The 17,346-nt window shown below is 41.4% G+C and overlaps 1 protein-coding gene across 1 annotated transcript in view; it reads left to right on the top strand.

The window, feature by feature from the left end:
* Positions 1-17,346, top strand: part of tanc1b (tetratricopeptide repeat, ankyrin repeat and coiled-coil containing 1b) — an 84,403-nt gene that overhangs the window by 13,878 nt on the left and 53,179 nt on the right. The window contains exon 3 of the mRNA XM_029531007.1: positions 12,151-12,357. Coding sequence (XP_029386867.1) covers positions 12,151-12,357 — 207 coding nt within the window. The remainder of the gene's footprint in view (positions 1-12,150; positions 12,358-17,346) is intronic.

Below are 17,346 nucleotides of genomic sequence, written 5' to 3'. Positions count from 1 at the left end.
CATTTGCATGAATCACTAATAGTCTTTTTGATCCCAACTGGATCTGCACCAAGGTTCAATTTGAAGGGAGGTTTTTCTTTGTTCTTTTTCGCCTCAGCCTGGCCAGCATTGGAAAAATGAACATGTGGCCTCACTGCTTTTATCATCACCAAGGTCTCCTGCAGCAGGGGGTGAAACAGCAGAGGATAAGCAGATGTAGACTGAAAGACTGCAATGATTTGTTGGTTTGCTCACCTGCAGTCTCAAACACAATGATTAAAAGGCAATTTATGATTTAGACTAACCTAATTTAGATTCCTGGGGTATAAAGTAAAAGGGGGAAGATGCCATTGCCTCAGCTGTGGTGGAGACTGGTACGAGCAGCTTCTGCACTTTCCCTGTGTTTTGACCAGAGACAACGATTTGTTGCTGCAAATTGGTTACAAAGTGGGACTGTGTCGTGTTTGTAAGATTTGATGCAGGTCTTGAAATTGGGAAAGCCGCAGTGACAGTAGAGTTGGTCGGTTTGCCCTTCATGCTGAAGTTTCTTTTTTCCTTTGTGAAGTTTATAAGGCTCGCTTTTTCTTAAGCCTATCAGAGAAATGTTGACAAAGTTAATGATGTATTTAGAGCAGTAGTCTGCCGTTGTGCTGTTGTTTAGGTAGGTTATAGAAAGGTCTCTAATGTCTGTAATCTCTATTTTGTTTTCTGTATTGTACAGTGCAGTCCATCTGTGGTGATACAGTTAAATAGAAGAGCAGACATTGCAGAGATTCCTTTCCTGTTTTCTGTATTCTTTCTCTTTCAGCTGCCCTCAGGGGTTTAACATCAGGAATTTTTACTGTTATGGGAGGACTTCCCTCAATAAACAATAACCACAGGTGGTTTGGCTATTGTTTGTCCAAACAACAGCTCTTCTATAATTTTCTGGGCAGATATAAGATTATAACCATAACACTTTCAGGAAAAATTAGATTTCACATTTTTGTTTTTGCAATTAGTGAAGCTAAAATGCCATTTTGCACAGGAATAATTTCCGAGCACATGCCGTATGGGACATGTTTCGTATTACTGATGGTTTTGACATAAGAGCTTTGTTTGTAGCATGAGGTATTTGTTTTTTGCAGGTTAGGTACAGACTTCCAACATCACTGAGGGACTGCATGGCACAGAGGTTCACAATGAACTTTGGATGATAAATAAATGGTGGGCAGAGCCTCCTCTGCTCATACATTAACAAACAGTAACCAGGACTGAGTTTGCTGCAGGTTGTGTCAGACTGCCTGTGTTATCCCGGTTCTTCTCCGTGAACAGCTGGGTGGCAGCGTTCTCTCCAGCCATATCAACCGCAGCCATTTTGAGACATGCTTCCTCCTTGTCCTGTGGCTTGTTGGGGAACTTAAAGAAAACTCCCTCCCAGAACTCTTCCGTTGTGGGTGTTTTAACATCTTCTATTAGGAAAATGTGTGTGTGTGTGTGTGTGTGTGTGTGTATATATTCCAGGTGAATTAGGAATGTGTGTTTTAGACCTAGATCCAGAAAAGCAGCCGGATGAAACCTTTGGCGAGGCGAGTCCTTTAAAACTCATTTTCTTTTATTTCAGTAGCTTTAATATCGAAGAAGAAATGAAGATATGTTGATTGAAAATGCCAAACAGTTCTTTTGATGAATGCGGTTTTGAAAAATTGAAGTATGGTGAATGTGGACCCTGGACAGACAGACAAACAAGATGCACACAGTCAGCCACGGGATGTCTAGACCACAGATTACATACAGTGTGTGACCTATACACGAGAGAAAGAGCGACAGCATGTTATGCCACACACAGATAGAGAGAGACAGAGAGAGAGGAAAGTGACCTCAGGATGCATTATTAACATCCTTTGATTAACCATAATAAGTAGTGTTCATACCAGAACCACTGAGTCCTTGATCATCAGCTCATGGTTTTTCTTTTGGAACACATTTTATACAAAGCAAACTCATGCAGCTATAAATCTGAGATTTGTTTAAGTTTGCTACTTGAGCTTTGAAGACAAATCAATGTCATTAACCGTTTAATTTGAAAACATCTATGTACAGGGTTATAGCTGGGGTGAGTGAACGGAAAACTAAGCTGACAATCATGAAACGGCTTTTTGGTCTATGTTTGCTTTTTTTTTTTTGCTCCTGGTCATGTTTGTCTAGATTTTCATGTCCAGACAGTTGTTCTAGGGATTTAAAATGGTGGAGAAAAGAATGCACCTGATTCACAAAGGGGACCATTGAGTGCACAGACCTGCACGGCTATCAAAGCACTGTGCAGCCAGCAGGCAACGATTAGCAGGGCGTAGCTCAAACCACATCTTTCACTCACACACACGGCCACGTACAAATACACAAACACACACACATACAGTACACACACACGCCCACAAACCTCAGGTGTATCAACATTAGACACTCCCTGCCTGTCCTTCTGAAAACTAAAATAAGGGCTATCGGGGAAAGTAGTGAACCTGGTCAGCATTCACTGTTTTCTGTTTGTGCCTCTGCTACAGTTAATGTTCCCATTTCTGTAAAATCTGTGAAGCTCATACTTCTCAGCGCTATGACCATACATACATATCGTTAAAGTTGTTGATGCTACATAGCCATATTGTTGTGATTTATAATGGTCGTATGGCACAAAATACATGTTAACAATCAGTAGATGTTACAATTAAATAAGCTTGCCAAAAAAATTACCTTTGTAAAATGAATTGCAATTTGAAGATATGAACAATTACACTGATAACCTTGAATGCTGAGCATATTGAGTACAATGCCAAAATTTCACCTTGAATTCAGGATGACAATTAGGATGACACCCAGCTGAGGGGCAGCATGGTGGAATAGTGATTAGTGTTGTTGCCTCACAACAAGAAGGTTGTGGGTTTGGTTCCCGGGCCTGGGGCTGTTCTCTGTGGAGTTTGTATGTTCTCCCTGTGCCAAATTGGTTTCCTTCAGTTACTCCGGTTTCCTCCCAGCGTCCAAAGACGTCATGTTTAGGCTAACTGGTGACTCTAAATTGTCCGCAGGTCTGAGAGTGAGTGTTTGCTTGTCTCTGTGTGTTGGTCCCTGTGATGGACTGGTGACCTGTCCTGGCTGTACCCCGCCCTCACCCAGTGTGAGCTGGGATTGGCTCCACCACTCCCCATGTGACCATTTTGCGATGCCTTGTTCTTTTTAGCTGTTTTCTGTTTTGGTTTCTTTAGTCAAGTAATATCCTTTGTCATCGAATTAAGGAATGTGCCTTCAGTTTCTGTTTCTGTTTTTTTTTTTTTCTTTTTTCTTTTTAAGCATGGTTTCATAGAGAAAGCTTCCAAATTACACTACTCCCCTGTATTTAAAATTTAAAAAGCAGTGGTTTTTCTTTGAATAATAACTCACAAACATCACATGCTCGTTGTTTTGGAGATATCTAACCAACAGATCATGGAGTATATCTAAACCCAGTAGTTGATGGTCAAATCTGGCTTCTGGCAGGGAGTAATTTGGGGAAATGCTCCCATAGTTTCCAGTGGCCCATTGTCTATGTGTGACCACCCTCCATTACCCTAATTTTGATATCACACACTCAGCAGCGATGGTGCTTTTGACCTTGAAAGCGGTGTGCACAGCAACGGACACAAAGCCAAACAAATACACGAGGGCTTGGTTGAGGCAGGGGGTGATGTCATCAGCTCTACAGCGATGCACTCAGTCATAGTCCCACTTGAAACCACCACCCTCCCCAATCCATGGGCAAATACTTTCTTCTGTTACTTCAAAGAAAAGGAAAAACCGTTTATCAGTAAACATGACAGGGTGTTTTTAGATTGCCTTTGAAGGGGTGATAGCGGCTGTCATTGCAGTCAATTGGCTGGAGAGGTCGGGAAGCTGCAGGTTTTTTTAATTACAGTGTGACCGGCCGGAGCAGACACATTCCTTCTGTCTCATTTTCCATTTTGCTCGCCAGCATCCTTTATCTGTGATCCAATGACCTCTCAAAGTGTCCCTTTTTTATGCAGAGGACTGTCCTGTTATCCACATGACAGTATATATACACATACATGTTTCTAACTATTCATTAGTTTCCTTTTTTCTAATAGTGTTTTTCTAATAATAGGTTTTCTCTTCTGCCACCACTGTCTGCACAGATACCACTCCATGCTGCCACAGTATATGTGTGCTTGTGTTTAGGGACCTCTGCTCAGTCTTGGGCTTTGGGGCCACTTCGCTTTCCTCTCACCTTCTTTGCTCTGCTCTGTGTTTATCTGTTCTGCATTTCTGAACAGAGATGCCTTTTTTTTTATGCAATTAGGCCTGTAGATGAATGTCTGGCCATCCTTAGCTCAGGAGGGTTTGAGACAGGCTGAACTAATAACCTTGGCTCCTTTGTGCACAGCCTCAAAAGATAAGAGAAGAAAAGAAAAGCGGAGTGCTTCCTCTTCATATTTATATGTCTTATTCTAAAAGTGCTGTTGTGTGGTCATTCCTTCTTTATTCTCTAAAACTGTATTGGTGAAGTTAAATAAAAAATGTAGCATGTCGCTGTCAATATCAAAACACTCACACACCAAATGTGATGTATACTAAATGCAAACACAGTGTCGATGGTACAAAGCTGCAAGATTGGCCTTGGTCCATGTTTACCTATGGGATTAGGCTCTTTGGAAGGATTGGATGGACAGCCTTTGTGCCATATCTCAACCATTTAACATCACTGAACAGGCTGCTGTCCCGGGGTTAGTAGTGTTCTCATGACCTCACCTGGCCCCAGAAGAAGCTCTGCTTAATGATCTGTGCTAATGGAAGTCCAAATCTGTTGTTATACCAGATCCCCATGGCAACCAAGGAGTCCAGACCGTATTGCACTTATGGTGGGAGACAAATTCCACTTTTGTCCCAGAGCTGCTTTATCCATATAGTTAACCAATAGGAGTCAAAAATTTGAGGCAGAACAGTTAAAATTGGAAGTGGAGCTTTCGAGGAAGGTTGACAGAGTGATCAGAAAATGTCTGGCAGTTGAAAGCTCTTGTCTGTCTTTCATCCAGCTGCATTGGGCATCCTCTCCCTTGAAGCACCGTGGCCCCCAGAGCTGCGGTCATGGTTCTAAGATTGATCATAGCGAGGACGTGTGTGCTCATCATCCATCATCCTTCTGTCCTTTGCTTAGACTTAGACCAGCTGTGTATGACCTATACAGGACATTGTTGCAATTAACCCCATGTACAACCCATGTGAGACATTATTTTATGGTTTTAGTGGAACCATTAATGTATATGCAGCTCAATAACTTTTCAAAGTGGCCTTTTTGTGGCACTTTTTCTTCCATGCCATCGTCATTGAGTTTATCAATCATCCTCAAGTGCCTCAAACATAAGGACAATATGAATGAACTATAAAAATCCATACTTAATATTTATTTGCCTTCCTATATAAAAGCTTCAACCAGGGCTGCTGCATTATGGCAAAAAATTGGAATCACAATTATTTTGAAGAGTATTGAGATCTCACTTATGAATTACTCTATTAGCAAACTGAAGCGTACATCCTTCCAAAAATTAAGGGTGTTAAGCATTTCCTTGCCTTCCTTCGTACATTTCCTTTCTTCATCATGAAAAATAAAAATGGTTTATGGCAGTGGGCCCCACCGTTGAAGGCCAAATCTGATACTGAGGATGCCTGCAGAGCCAGAGAGACATTCATAGGGGGACCTCACACACAATGGTGCTAGCATGAATATCAACAACTCTCCAGCCTGGGTTGTCAATGGTCGATCTGCCCTAATTTATTCCGAAGCACTGATGAAAGCAGGTCAGGTCCATGGTAATTCAACATGGCCACTTCATTTACATTTGCATTATGTCAAGTATACTTGATTTAAGTGTCCTCCACACAGGAAGAAAATGAAAGGATAATTTCTGTGGTCTTGTTTGTTGACTGGGAACCCAGATTTGACTTTAAGACTGATTGACAGTTTGAACACACACACAGTAACTTTGAAAGAGCTCATCATTATTATACTGGGAGCATAGCTGGGTCTCTTCTCTGTGTAAACTGTTGTCAGGTTGGTAGTATTTGTCTTCATGTCTGGTCCTCAGATCAGCTTCTTAACAGGCAGTTCCATTGCATCCCTGTAATGATAGTTAAAATAAAACATGAAAAGTGAACTTTCTCGCCCATGCTCGCATGAGTTGTCGATTTACAAAGAGGAATGGGAAATGCTGCCCTCCAACTCCTCTTCTTCTCTTACTCTTTCTTTCACAGGACACACACATTCAGTTAGGCCCTTTTCCTTTGGGGCTGTGGATGAAGGTATTCCTGAACTCGGGCCACTGCAGAGAGGGGGGGGGGCACAGACAGAGACAGCCTGTCTCAGTGTTCTGAATTCCAAACTTTCTACCATCTTGCCCACAGCATCTTAACTTTGCATAACACGGCTAATTTGTTTTCATTATTGAGTGCATATAAATTTGGGTTGAGGGTCTCAGAGCTGCAGGAACTGTCTCCATTTCTGATAAACAAAACTTTGAGATGCTGTCAAGCTTGTTTTCTGTCCTCAGAGGCCACCATTGTAGATGAGTAATCCCTTCAAAGTAGAAAGTGAGTTAGTCTGGGCCATTAAAGGGTTAATGGAATTTGATTGTTGCAGACTAAATTGACATTTTGTGGTAGGAAAAAGAGGGCCCAGAGGAGGGATTGGGGCAGTCTGGTAATATACTTAACATCCAATAAATAAAAGATGCCACATTGGTTTGCCTTTTGCTGCCTGTATACTTCGTTTGGGCAGCATTCCTGAAGCTGGGTTAGAAGCTACACAAGTGAAAGCAAACTGTTTTGCAAGAGAGTGAACACATTCTGTTGGCTTTATTATTTCTCACTTAACATCTTTTGAAGTTTTACAGTTTTTTGTCAGGCTGCTTTATCCATTATTTTGACTGTTTCTGTGGCTACCACTGACTCAGTAAAGTGGTCTGATATTACAATTGCCTCATGGGAAAAATCACTGATGCCTCCACAGTGTTTCACTGACGGGCTGTCTTTGCTTTCACAACTAATTTCAGTATTGGGTTATTAATGAATTTTGAACCAGACAGATTTGCATCTTATTAACATATAGGATTTAATTTGACGACTTATAATAAAGGCCCTCCCCCACTCTGTATTCCTTGTTGTCCTGCTCTCTTTCCTCTCTATGGGTTGCTGTGTGTTAACCATGACAGCTTTTGTGCGACTGTCACCGAGGTCTCGGAAGTACACAGGGAATCCACATTGGCACTCAGTCTAGCGGGAGAATTCCCCCTTTGGTGGATTGTCCTATGGCCATCGGGTTTTGTGTGTCGACTGAAAGAATCTGCATTAATTATAGCGTTTCTTCATTCCCTCTGTGCACCATAAAATGAACTAGTGAGACGCTAATGAAGTATTTGAATGTATCTATGTGTGAGTGTACAGTATATGTGTAAAATACAATATTATTATTATGGTTCTTTTAAAAAAAAAAACAAAAAAAAAAAAAAACAACTTTCTAAATACAACCAAATTATTCCAACATATTTTAACTTTCATTTTAGTAATTTGGATGGTTTTGAATGAATGGGCAGAGGACAACTTAACAGAAACACCACTGTTGGTACATTTTGTTAGTAGTTTGTTAATTAATTCACTCACAGTTAAGGCAGAAACATGTATTTATTTATTTAAGTTTAAGTTTCTCTGCAGCCGACAGTTTAATTTCACTTAAAATCAGTCCTATCTTATCAGCAAGTCCACCTCATGCTGCTTAATATTCAACAGGGTTTATACTGAGGGATGGTAAAATAGATAACACACACGCAATCACAGAGTTGCAGGGATTTGGGTCAATCGATCAGTGTGCGACAGGTAACACTACATCGCTCCACTCTAGAAGTCATTGTGTATCTTCATGATATTCTTCATGAAACAGAGCGAGAGTTTTTACAGCGAATGGACCTGAGACTCAGCAGACATGCATGTCTGTATTATGTTGGCAAGAAAGACATGAAACTGAAGCTGAAACTTTGTTTGGCAATAACTGATAATGTGATGTGCACTTGGAGGCTTAAGCAGTAAAGTGTACTGTCTGTAATCCCGACTGGAGTATTAGTTATCTGTGACTGGTTGGTACTGAGGGTGTTGTAGTCATTTTTACTGCAGAGCTGCTGTATTGTGATGGATTTCTGTTACTGACACCACAGTTTGCTGCAGTCTGGCATAAGTCCCCAGAGTACAGCCTAAGGTTGTATGATTTTACTAAGTGGTTCAGGCCCCTGCTAGACAATGGAGACTGCATCTTTTCAATGGGCCTTTGCAGTCCCTCACAAGCAGTGACAGATCCTTTTCCATTGCACAGATTTACTTGAAAGGGGGAAAGTACTATTCACATTAATACCCGTAGACATTTGAAAGCATTTAGCTGCGTCTGGAGGCCTTAGTGTGCTACCAAGAGGGTAGGCTACTTGGGCCAATCATGATGTATTTACGAGATTCTAATTGGTTATGGTTGACTTTTATTAGATTTGGATGGTCACTTTGCCAAGTAGTTTAAATAAATGCTGTGCATGACTTGTTTTCACTGTATATTCACTTTACTGTATATTTTTATTAGAATGCAAAGGTGACTTTGTGCATGATACAATAACTAATTCACATTCAGACAGTTAAAGTTTTTATTATTTCCCTTTTAGGTAGTTTTTAATTCAAACTTCAGAGTTCTTTCCATCTTTTTGATATTACTGCAAATATAGAAGGCAGTGAGTTGGTACTTTGGTTGGGATGTGCATTTGAGAATGACTCATACTGACCTGCTCAAATAATTGATTTGTACTTCAATGTTTATTTTTCCGAATCAATGTCTTGAAATAATATTGAACTGTTTTAAGGGTTGGGCATGTCCGTATGGGCTCTGGCCGTTCACTTTGATGAGGAGGAAAGAGCACGTCAGGGACTGTAATCATTTTTACATCATCTTGGGGCAGCACTGTATAATTAGAAAGGGCTGATTTCCTTGACCACAGCAGGGGCTGAAATTGTAGGTCTTACCCCAACCAGGGTTTAGGAAAGTCACTGAAATAGCATTGGCGAGTTTCTGTCCTTGTGTCCCTCTGTGTTATATAGTATCGGTCAGATGGCAGCACAGTCACCATGACATACTGCAGCCTATTCACCAACACTTGAACGAGGAGCTTTAATGTGGTGCATCTTCTTTTCGGAACCAACTACCAAAATTACATCTTTGCCACAATCTCTTTAGCATTCGCTATAGTTGAAACCTATATCAGCCACAACCAACAGCGACTGAATCAACGAATGGTCAGCTGGCAGCTTTTATATTACACTCGATGTAGCCTTCAAGGATGCATTTTGCTATAGCGGTTTCCCTCTTTAAGGACATCAGCATCTCAGTGCAGCCGAATAACAAATTATATGTATTCTGTTAAGCTAGGTTTTATCAGGTGACATGTAAGTGGGGAGCTCAGTGTCCATTTCTGATTCAGTGAGTCAGAAATAACTACTCCGCAGTCACACCTTGATATTGATGTAATATAAAAAATGTTCCAGTGCATAGATGCTCAGCAGACTGTTGTCATGAGGTTAAGTCTAAAATGATCACCACAGAGAGAACTTGCCTTTGACCCTCTACATCAAATCTTCCACAGCTGCATATCTAACCCAACATCAGACGCACAGTCCTCCCTAAGGACCTTTTAAAGTTTCAGTGTCAATGCGGATCCAGACTTTGGCAGATCCTGGCGTTAGCTGAGTGACCTTTGGGCCACTCACAGGTTTTTCCACGTCTGGGGGCATTCAGAGGTGTCACTGCAACCTTTCCGCTTCCTGTCCCTGGCATTCTTCTTTGTTTAGGAACCTTTTAAGACAGAGCTGCTTTGTGTCCCCTGTGGCGAGGCAGAGGCGTGGAGAAAATGGCTCTCTGTTTCTGATTAGCCTGGCAGCTCAACAACACACTATGGAGGGGAGACGGATGCTAATAGAAGCTTGCCTCGTGTAGTTGAGTCTTCAGTGATTTCTACAAACCTTCTGCAGACAGGCGTCACTGCTAATCTGCTGAATGGTCTTGAAAACAGAACCAAAGCTAATTGTCGTTGCTGTGGTTCGCCACATCTGCAGTTATGATTTAGCGGGGACTGCTGACGTATGGCCTGTATTATTAGTTAGGTAGTCCATGTTATCTTGAGGTTGATAATTCATATATTTTAATTTGTGGTTATGATGAGTGGGCAACTTTGATGCCACAGAATACATTACTGTGCTTTGCTGTTAGCTGGCTCCATAGTGAGAATGGTCTTTCCATGCAGGGCTGGTTCTCAGCAAAGCAAAACCGTTTTGGGTTTTTTTTTTTTTTGTTTTGTTTTTCCCATCCACTGCTTGGATGCCACTGAGCAGACTAGTAGCCAGGTATAGTCATTTGTAAGTCTGCTGGTAACTCATTTGTAGAGACTGTGGGGAACCATCCCCGCCAGAGGAACAAATAACTGTATCTCCACAGTGAGATAGTAAATCGGAAGGAAATATCCAATCCGAGATGTGAGTTTGAGAGCAGAGTAGTAACAGTGACGCTCTAAAAAAAAAAAAATAAAAAAAATCAGCCAGATATCGGTTTTAAGGAGACTTCTCTGATTTCAACACCTGGACTGTGTTGGACACGTCCGTTACCTACTGAACAGGTTTTTCGGTTAGAGATTACTGGACTTACACTGTGGATTTGTATTTTGCATTTGAACAACAACTGGTGGTTTGCCAAACCTTTCTATTGGCCGCTCAAGCTGATCAGCTTCAGTTCCAACATAGTGGAGAGATTTATTTGGCCACTTTTAAATACACCATTCTGATCATTCAATAAGCCGACCACTTTTCACTGTTCCCTTCTAAATCTAGTGTTGATTACAAAATATATAACTGAAAGACAGTTCAAAGTCGCCAGTTCTTACTGAAAGTGCGTCTTTTTCATGGGCCTTGATGTCCCTTTTATGTTCATTATAATGAGCCACTGGTGACTGCCTCATTACTGCAAATGCATCACCTGATTCTGCTTCTAGTTTGACAAATGTTTCAATTATGAGTAGAGACCAGAGCTGATATGCTGTCTATGGACTAGATGAACACGAATGATCCTTGTGTCTGGGAATGGCAGGTTAGATAACAGACCTTTTTCCCCTATTAAACATTCAGCATTAAGCAGCAGTGTGCTTGGTGAGTTTCGTGTTATCTTAAACTCAGAGGTCAATAACACAGCCCTATTTGCTCCACTAACTGGATGTCCTTCTCGTGTGCCCTTGTGGCATGAGAAATGCTTGCTGATCCATGACCCTGGGTTTAAATACATATTATGTGGCTCAGGGTTTTCTGGGATGCAGGTCTTTTCTGCCTTTTTCCCACTCATTTGTCCTTTATTGTGTCCCTAGCAACCTATTTAGAGATATATTTCTCTATTTCTTTCCTGGTGTGACATTCTCTATTACTTGGTTGGTTTCTTGAAAACCAACAATCGTGCTCTCAACGTTGTCAGCTTGTTGCAGTTATTCATTCACTCATATTTGCATCATGACTTGGAGTATGAATTAAAAGCAAAGACATCACACCAGGGACAACAATAACATGGGGGTGGTCAGAAACATTTCTAATAGCACGGCTATCAGGATGGAACTTTAACTCCAGCAATCAGCCAGTTCATGTGGGACAACTTTATTATGGTATGAAGTGAGAGATATGTGACATCTGGTTATTTCAAGTCACTGAACCATGTAGGGAATTTGGAAATCACTTGGGTGACAATGGTGACTGTCCAGTAATTATAACCCCCCCCAAAAGAAAAACAACAACAACGTTTTCTAATATTTCTGCTCATTAAGTCTGCAGTATATCATCCGAAGAGTCTATTATATTCAGCTCCGATTAAGATGCAGCACATTCACAGAACATACATCATTGCTTTGTTGGAGTTTTAACAACTTTGTCCTAGAACAGCACTGAAAGCTTTACTTCCTTCAGCCCTGTTTTCTTTGGAGCTGAAGGTCGGTGTAGAGCTAAACAGAAACAGAAAGAACTCTAGATTTTGAACACATATGGTAATAGCACAGCTATGTGTTCCATTTGTAACAATTTTTTGATTTTCCTCATCCACAGGGGACGTTCACAGTCACAGTGCCCAGAGAAGATTCCCACAGGAGGGAAACCCCCAGCCCCAGGGCCCTGGCAGCAGCCAATCCAATGTCCAGGATGATGTTTTCAGGCTAAGCTTAGCCAAGGGGGTGTCCATGTCTCTTCCCTCATCGCCTCTCATGCCACGACAGTCCTACATGATGCCTTTACGCCCCAGCAAGAGATCGCCGGGTACGATAACAGATCAATTTTCTTCTTCTTTCTTCACAGCTTATCACATAGCCACCTCTGTAACATATTATTCTGAGTAATTACCCCCCCACACCACAAAAAAAAAGTAACATTAAAGTAATAATGTTTCCATTCAGGATCACACCGGTTAAGATTGTGAGCTCAGTCTGGTTCCAAAGATTTGTGTTTGTCACATGTCAAAGTATTGGTCTCTACAACTGCACCGCATGTTTACACTTCACTGGCTCGTAATGGGGGAGTGTTTACACTGGATCTAATTGTAAGGCCCCCCTGGCTTGCTCTGTCCGCTATGTTGAGAACGAGCTTGTCAGCAGCTGTAGAGGGCTTCAAAGCAGGGGATACCTTTGTAACTGAACTTGTTTCAACCTGAGTCTTTGTATCCCGGAGACTTGGCAGAGAGGAGAGAAATCCTTTAAGTGGTCAGTGTGGCCCCCTCACATGTGGCACTCATCTGTGGGCTATCTTGCATTTGTTTAGAGTGGTTACAGCTTTGATCTGTTTGGTGTAAAGATGAGTTGATGGGAGGGGGATGGTATGGTATGATCCCTGCCCACACATACCCAAGTTCAGCTCCCTTTATTTTCTTTTCTATAAATCAGCTTTCTAATGTGGAAGGCTGTGTGTCATTCCAGGTCCAGATCAGGATGTAGATATTAAGTCTGGTACCTTGATGTTTTGTTCCCCAAACTTGATTTTTATTAACCTTTTCCACAATTCTGATCACGTAATTCAAAACCTAACATTTGACTTGCAGGCCTGAAATTGTAATGCAGTGCACTATGCAAATATTCTGGGGAAACATAATTTTAAGTATGCATACTCTGTAGCTTATGAAGGAGAAGAATAGAATTTATAAGGCTGATGTGGATTGTCACTTATCTACTCCCAACTGAAGTTAAAACAAACCTATTCAACCTCCTCCGGTGAAATAGCGTTTGCAAACACTGTTTCAAATCTAACAGAGAGGGTGCCGAGCAAATGTACATTTACAGGCATGAAGGGAGTGACTGAGGAGGAGATGAAGTGAAAGAAGAGGCTGGATTTGTGAAGGTGGAAAAGGCCCAGGGGACAGGGGAGGGGGAACACTCATTAAAGGCATATCCCCTTGTGGTGTGCTCCAAGGAATGGAAAAACTGGAGGAAAAAATGGACTGACAAGATGGGATGCTATGAGGACAACCGGAGAGCGAGGGCTGGGGGAGGGTGTGGAAGCTCTGTTCCCCTGTCCTCACAGGTAACTGTGAAAGCCCGCAGGGGGAGAGTTCACACCTCCAGTTAATAAACCCATACTGCAGGAAATGTCTCAGCTCTGTGATGAAAATAACATGGGTCATGCTGCATTTTCTTCTCCCTCAATCTTGCAGGGCCACAGAGACAACATTGTGTAATACTCAATTTAAGACTCATCACTCGGTTATTGACTGAATAGACTGAATCCTGTAGCTCATTACTGTTGCTACCAAATTATCAGGGAGTAGTCAAGTTCCTTTCACCTTGAATTTTTAAAAGAGAAGGTGTGAGCACTTGGTACCATTTCAATACACTCATACATAATGGAGTAAAGTTCACTTGCTGGCAGTATTATAAAAATGCATTGCCACCTTTATTCTAGGACAGAGAATACATGCCGTGTATGGTTACGTCATGCTCACAGATATGGAAATCATCAACTTCCCATTACAGATGTGGAAATGTGCTGATTGGGGAATTGATAAAAGATACAGGACCTACCTTAGTAGAAAGAACTAGTAAGGACTTATATAGAATAATATAGAGAATCATACAACACGTCAATTATAACAAAAGCAATTATTACTTAAATCTTCATGAATAATTTTGGGAAGATTAGCTATGTGTGATAACAGAATACTTCTCCCTCATTTTTTTTAAGTTTCTTGCATGTCACTGTCTTGCTAAAATTATGCATAATGATTTTGGGGCAAAGAAAAACAGACATGTTTTGTGCAAATGTAGTTTTCCAAGAATTAGATTTAAGAATATTCAAGAAAGATTTTATTTGTCTCTAGGGAGGCAATTTATCAGAGCAAGAAAAACCCACATCACACGTTAGATAAATAACATGAAAGGGAGGTGAATAACAGCTCTGGAAAACATCAATGCAGAAGCTGTAGCATCAGAATAATGAAATTAACACGAGTTAATAATGTTCTTAGTGTAATTAAATAATTGTGAACATCATGCATAATTTTTTGAATTATGTGCTTGAGAAAAAAATAATAATTTCATGTCATTTCTAAAAACCTCATTTATTTATACATGCAGTAGATGCATTTGTAGAATCTTTTCACACATCCATCGGTACTCCCTCCCGCCCAGCCATCAATGTTGTCTTGGAGGGGAAGTGGTTTCACAAATTCAAAAAGCATTTTGTGGCCTGGTTTCATTTCCTGACACATTGGATAATCTATCACAGTTTGGAGTGCCCCAACTTAGTGGTTGCTCTTTTCGTGAAAAAAACTTCACAAGGGGACAACAGAGAAACATTGAGTTAATTAGGAGTGTGACGGATGCCTGAGCCGCAAAGTCCTGGTGGTGTTGACTGCCACTGCTTTGATCAGCTAAACCCAGAGCTTAACCATGAAACACAGCACCCTGACATGTGTTGAACAGCACCTAGTCTTTTCAGTTTTAATAGTTTACAGACCCTCCAAAGGCCAAGGGACAAACATTTACTTCAGGAATCTTGCCTGAATAGACCCATCTTGCTCCAAACCGGCACGGGTCAAAGATCAAGAACTGAAAACGTTGATGGCCCTCAATCTGGAGTGGGTAAAGTGAAGCTGATGACACAGTAAATATGGTTTTAATCTCTCTTTAAGCCATTAGAGCTAATCAAACGTAATGGTCCCTCAGTCTCCTGGGTATCTCCACAGTGACCTCCACTGGTTACATGAGGTTACTGTGCTGTTGTTGGTGAAAACCATCTGTTGTCCTCAAGGTTGCGCCACCAGTTGTGTGCATGTATGGAAATATGATCAAGCTGACACGGATGAAAGGCAATGCAATTTAAAGAAACCCACCTCCGCTTCATTAGACACCTTTGTACAGCCGCACTGCCTCCCTGAAATATAAGCCCCGCGCCACTCTGCAGATATACAGATACTGCTGTCATCAGCAGTGCATCAATTTAATTGGTATACATGGTCTTTGCACTGTTAAACAGCTGACGTGTTTTTATTTTTTTGTATTAAACTTTCAGTGGCCGAGAGGTTGATTCACTTTATTGATCAGCCGAGCAGGTCTACAAATGACCACCAGAGAGCACAGCTTACTGTCATGATTGCTCTGTCAGAGGATGAGGGAGGACTTCACCAGCTCTGGATGGTTGTCTCAGCTAAAGCACTTTAATTGGCTCAAACCCTTTTGTGTTTGGACACTTGAACAAAAAACCCCTGAGGGGGGGGCTCAACATCCAAGGACACCACGACAGATGTCCGTCTCTGTGTTCTAGTAAAGGAAACCGATAGCTTTGGAGGATATTAACAATACATAGAAAAGCAGAGAAAGTCATTTGTTCAAGCGTGTAAGAATTTCTTTATAGATTTCTGGTTTTTCATTTAAACTCAGAGCAGTCACTGCAAGCATGTCCAGCCTCAAGGACAGTGTTTACTTTAAACAAAATCCACCTCTGCTAATGGAAATGCACATCATGAGATTACAACCATGACGTGTTTGACAAACAGTTGAAACACTTTTTTTTTTTTTTGCCCAGATAACGTCAGTGGAAACAGGAGAACGGTGGTCATCTACCGGCATTCTTCATCTTCTTCTCCATTGCCAGACCAGTGCAGTTTATTTTGTAATTCCGTCAGGAGGGTAGAGACTCTCTTCAAAGGCAGTTGTTGCCCCTTTGAGGTGAGCTCTCCTGAAGGCACCTCTGGGGATCTGACAGCAACCAGAGAGCCCCGGGGGAATATTGATGCCTTTCTGTGCTGAGCTGTAAAAGACCTTGTGATGCTGCACAGACTCTTTGAAAGGTTCCTCTGATGGGCACACAGTGAAAAGTACTATCTAGTTCTCCACTTCACTGCACTTCACTCCACTCCAGCTTTACCTCATTATCACGTGGATCCCCCACTCAAGTCTGCAATGGGATCCCAATTCACGTAATGCCTCAAAGACCATTGCTGAATAAACCCCTTATGTCACTCCAGTCAATCAGTAGCAGTCAGGATGCTCATATAGATTAATGGTGTGCCATTAAAGATCGTAAATGTTTAAAGAAAAGAGAAGGGCTTATCTGACAACTCTTGAGTAGTGAGTTATGTGAGAAACTATCAAGACTTCAGCCTCTCAATGTGGTACAATGAATAAGTTGCATTAACCAGAGAGGATAGTGGTAAGATGTCGAGCTGTGAACATGGAGTGAATCATAAATTAGCATTCATGTGTTAAGTAATTGCAAACTACTTTTCTGCTGTAGTAGTGAAGGGATTGAGAACGCGTTACTGCAGTGAATAAGACCGAGGAGATTCAGTAGCACTGGTTTGTCATGCAGCATCTGCACAATGCCGATTTCATCCTTCTTTACTTTTCTTCTTCTTTTTTTTTTTTTGCCAGAATATGTTATTTTTCACGTTTGAATTGAAGAATGACATTTCTGAACATAAAGAGGGCTGTTGTAAGACAGCTTTCATTCCCTTTTGCTGCACAAGAGGACACACTGTCTCATTGATAAGCTGAAATGTGAAGAGTGTCAGAGTCCATCTTGAAGAATGCTGGGAAAACTCCTTGATCACTTTGCAACCACGAACAATCCTCTCTTTCATTAGAATTTACTGGAAATAACAAGTTGTCGGCCATAGGTATTCCACTGTTTGGTGTGTGTGTACGCGCGCGCACGCCTGTGATGTGCCTGCTGATTGATAGCTCACTGGTCATGGCCTCCTGAGTCTTATGGTGAAGGAGACTTATACAGTCACACCTTGTCTGGCAGTTTTACCCCAGA

Source organism: Echeneis naucrates, chromosome 21 (assembly GCF_900963305.1).
Source record: "Echeneis naucrates chromosome 21, fEcheNa1.1, whole genome shotgun sequence".
Classification (NCBI taxonomy): Eukaryota; Metazoa; Chordata; class Actinopteri; order Carangiformes; family Echeneidae; genus Echeneis; species Echeneis naucrates.
Note: the sequence above shows the minus strand (reverse complement) of the source record. Positions and strands in the feature narration are given on the sequence as shown.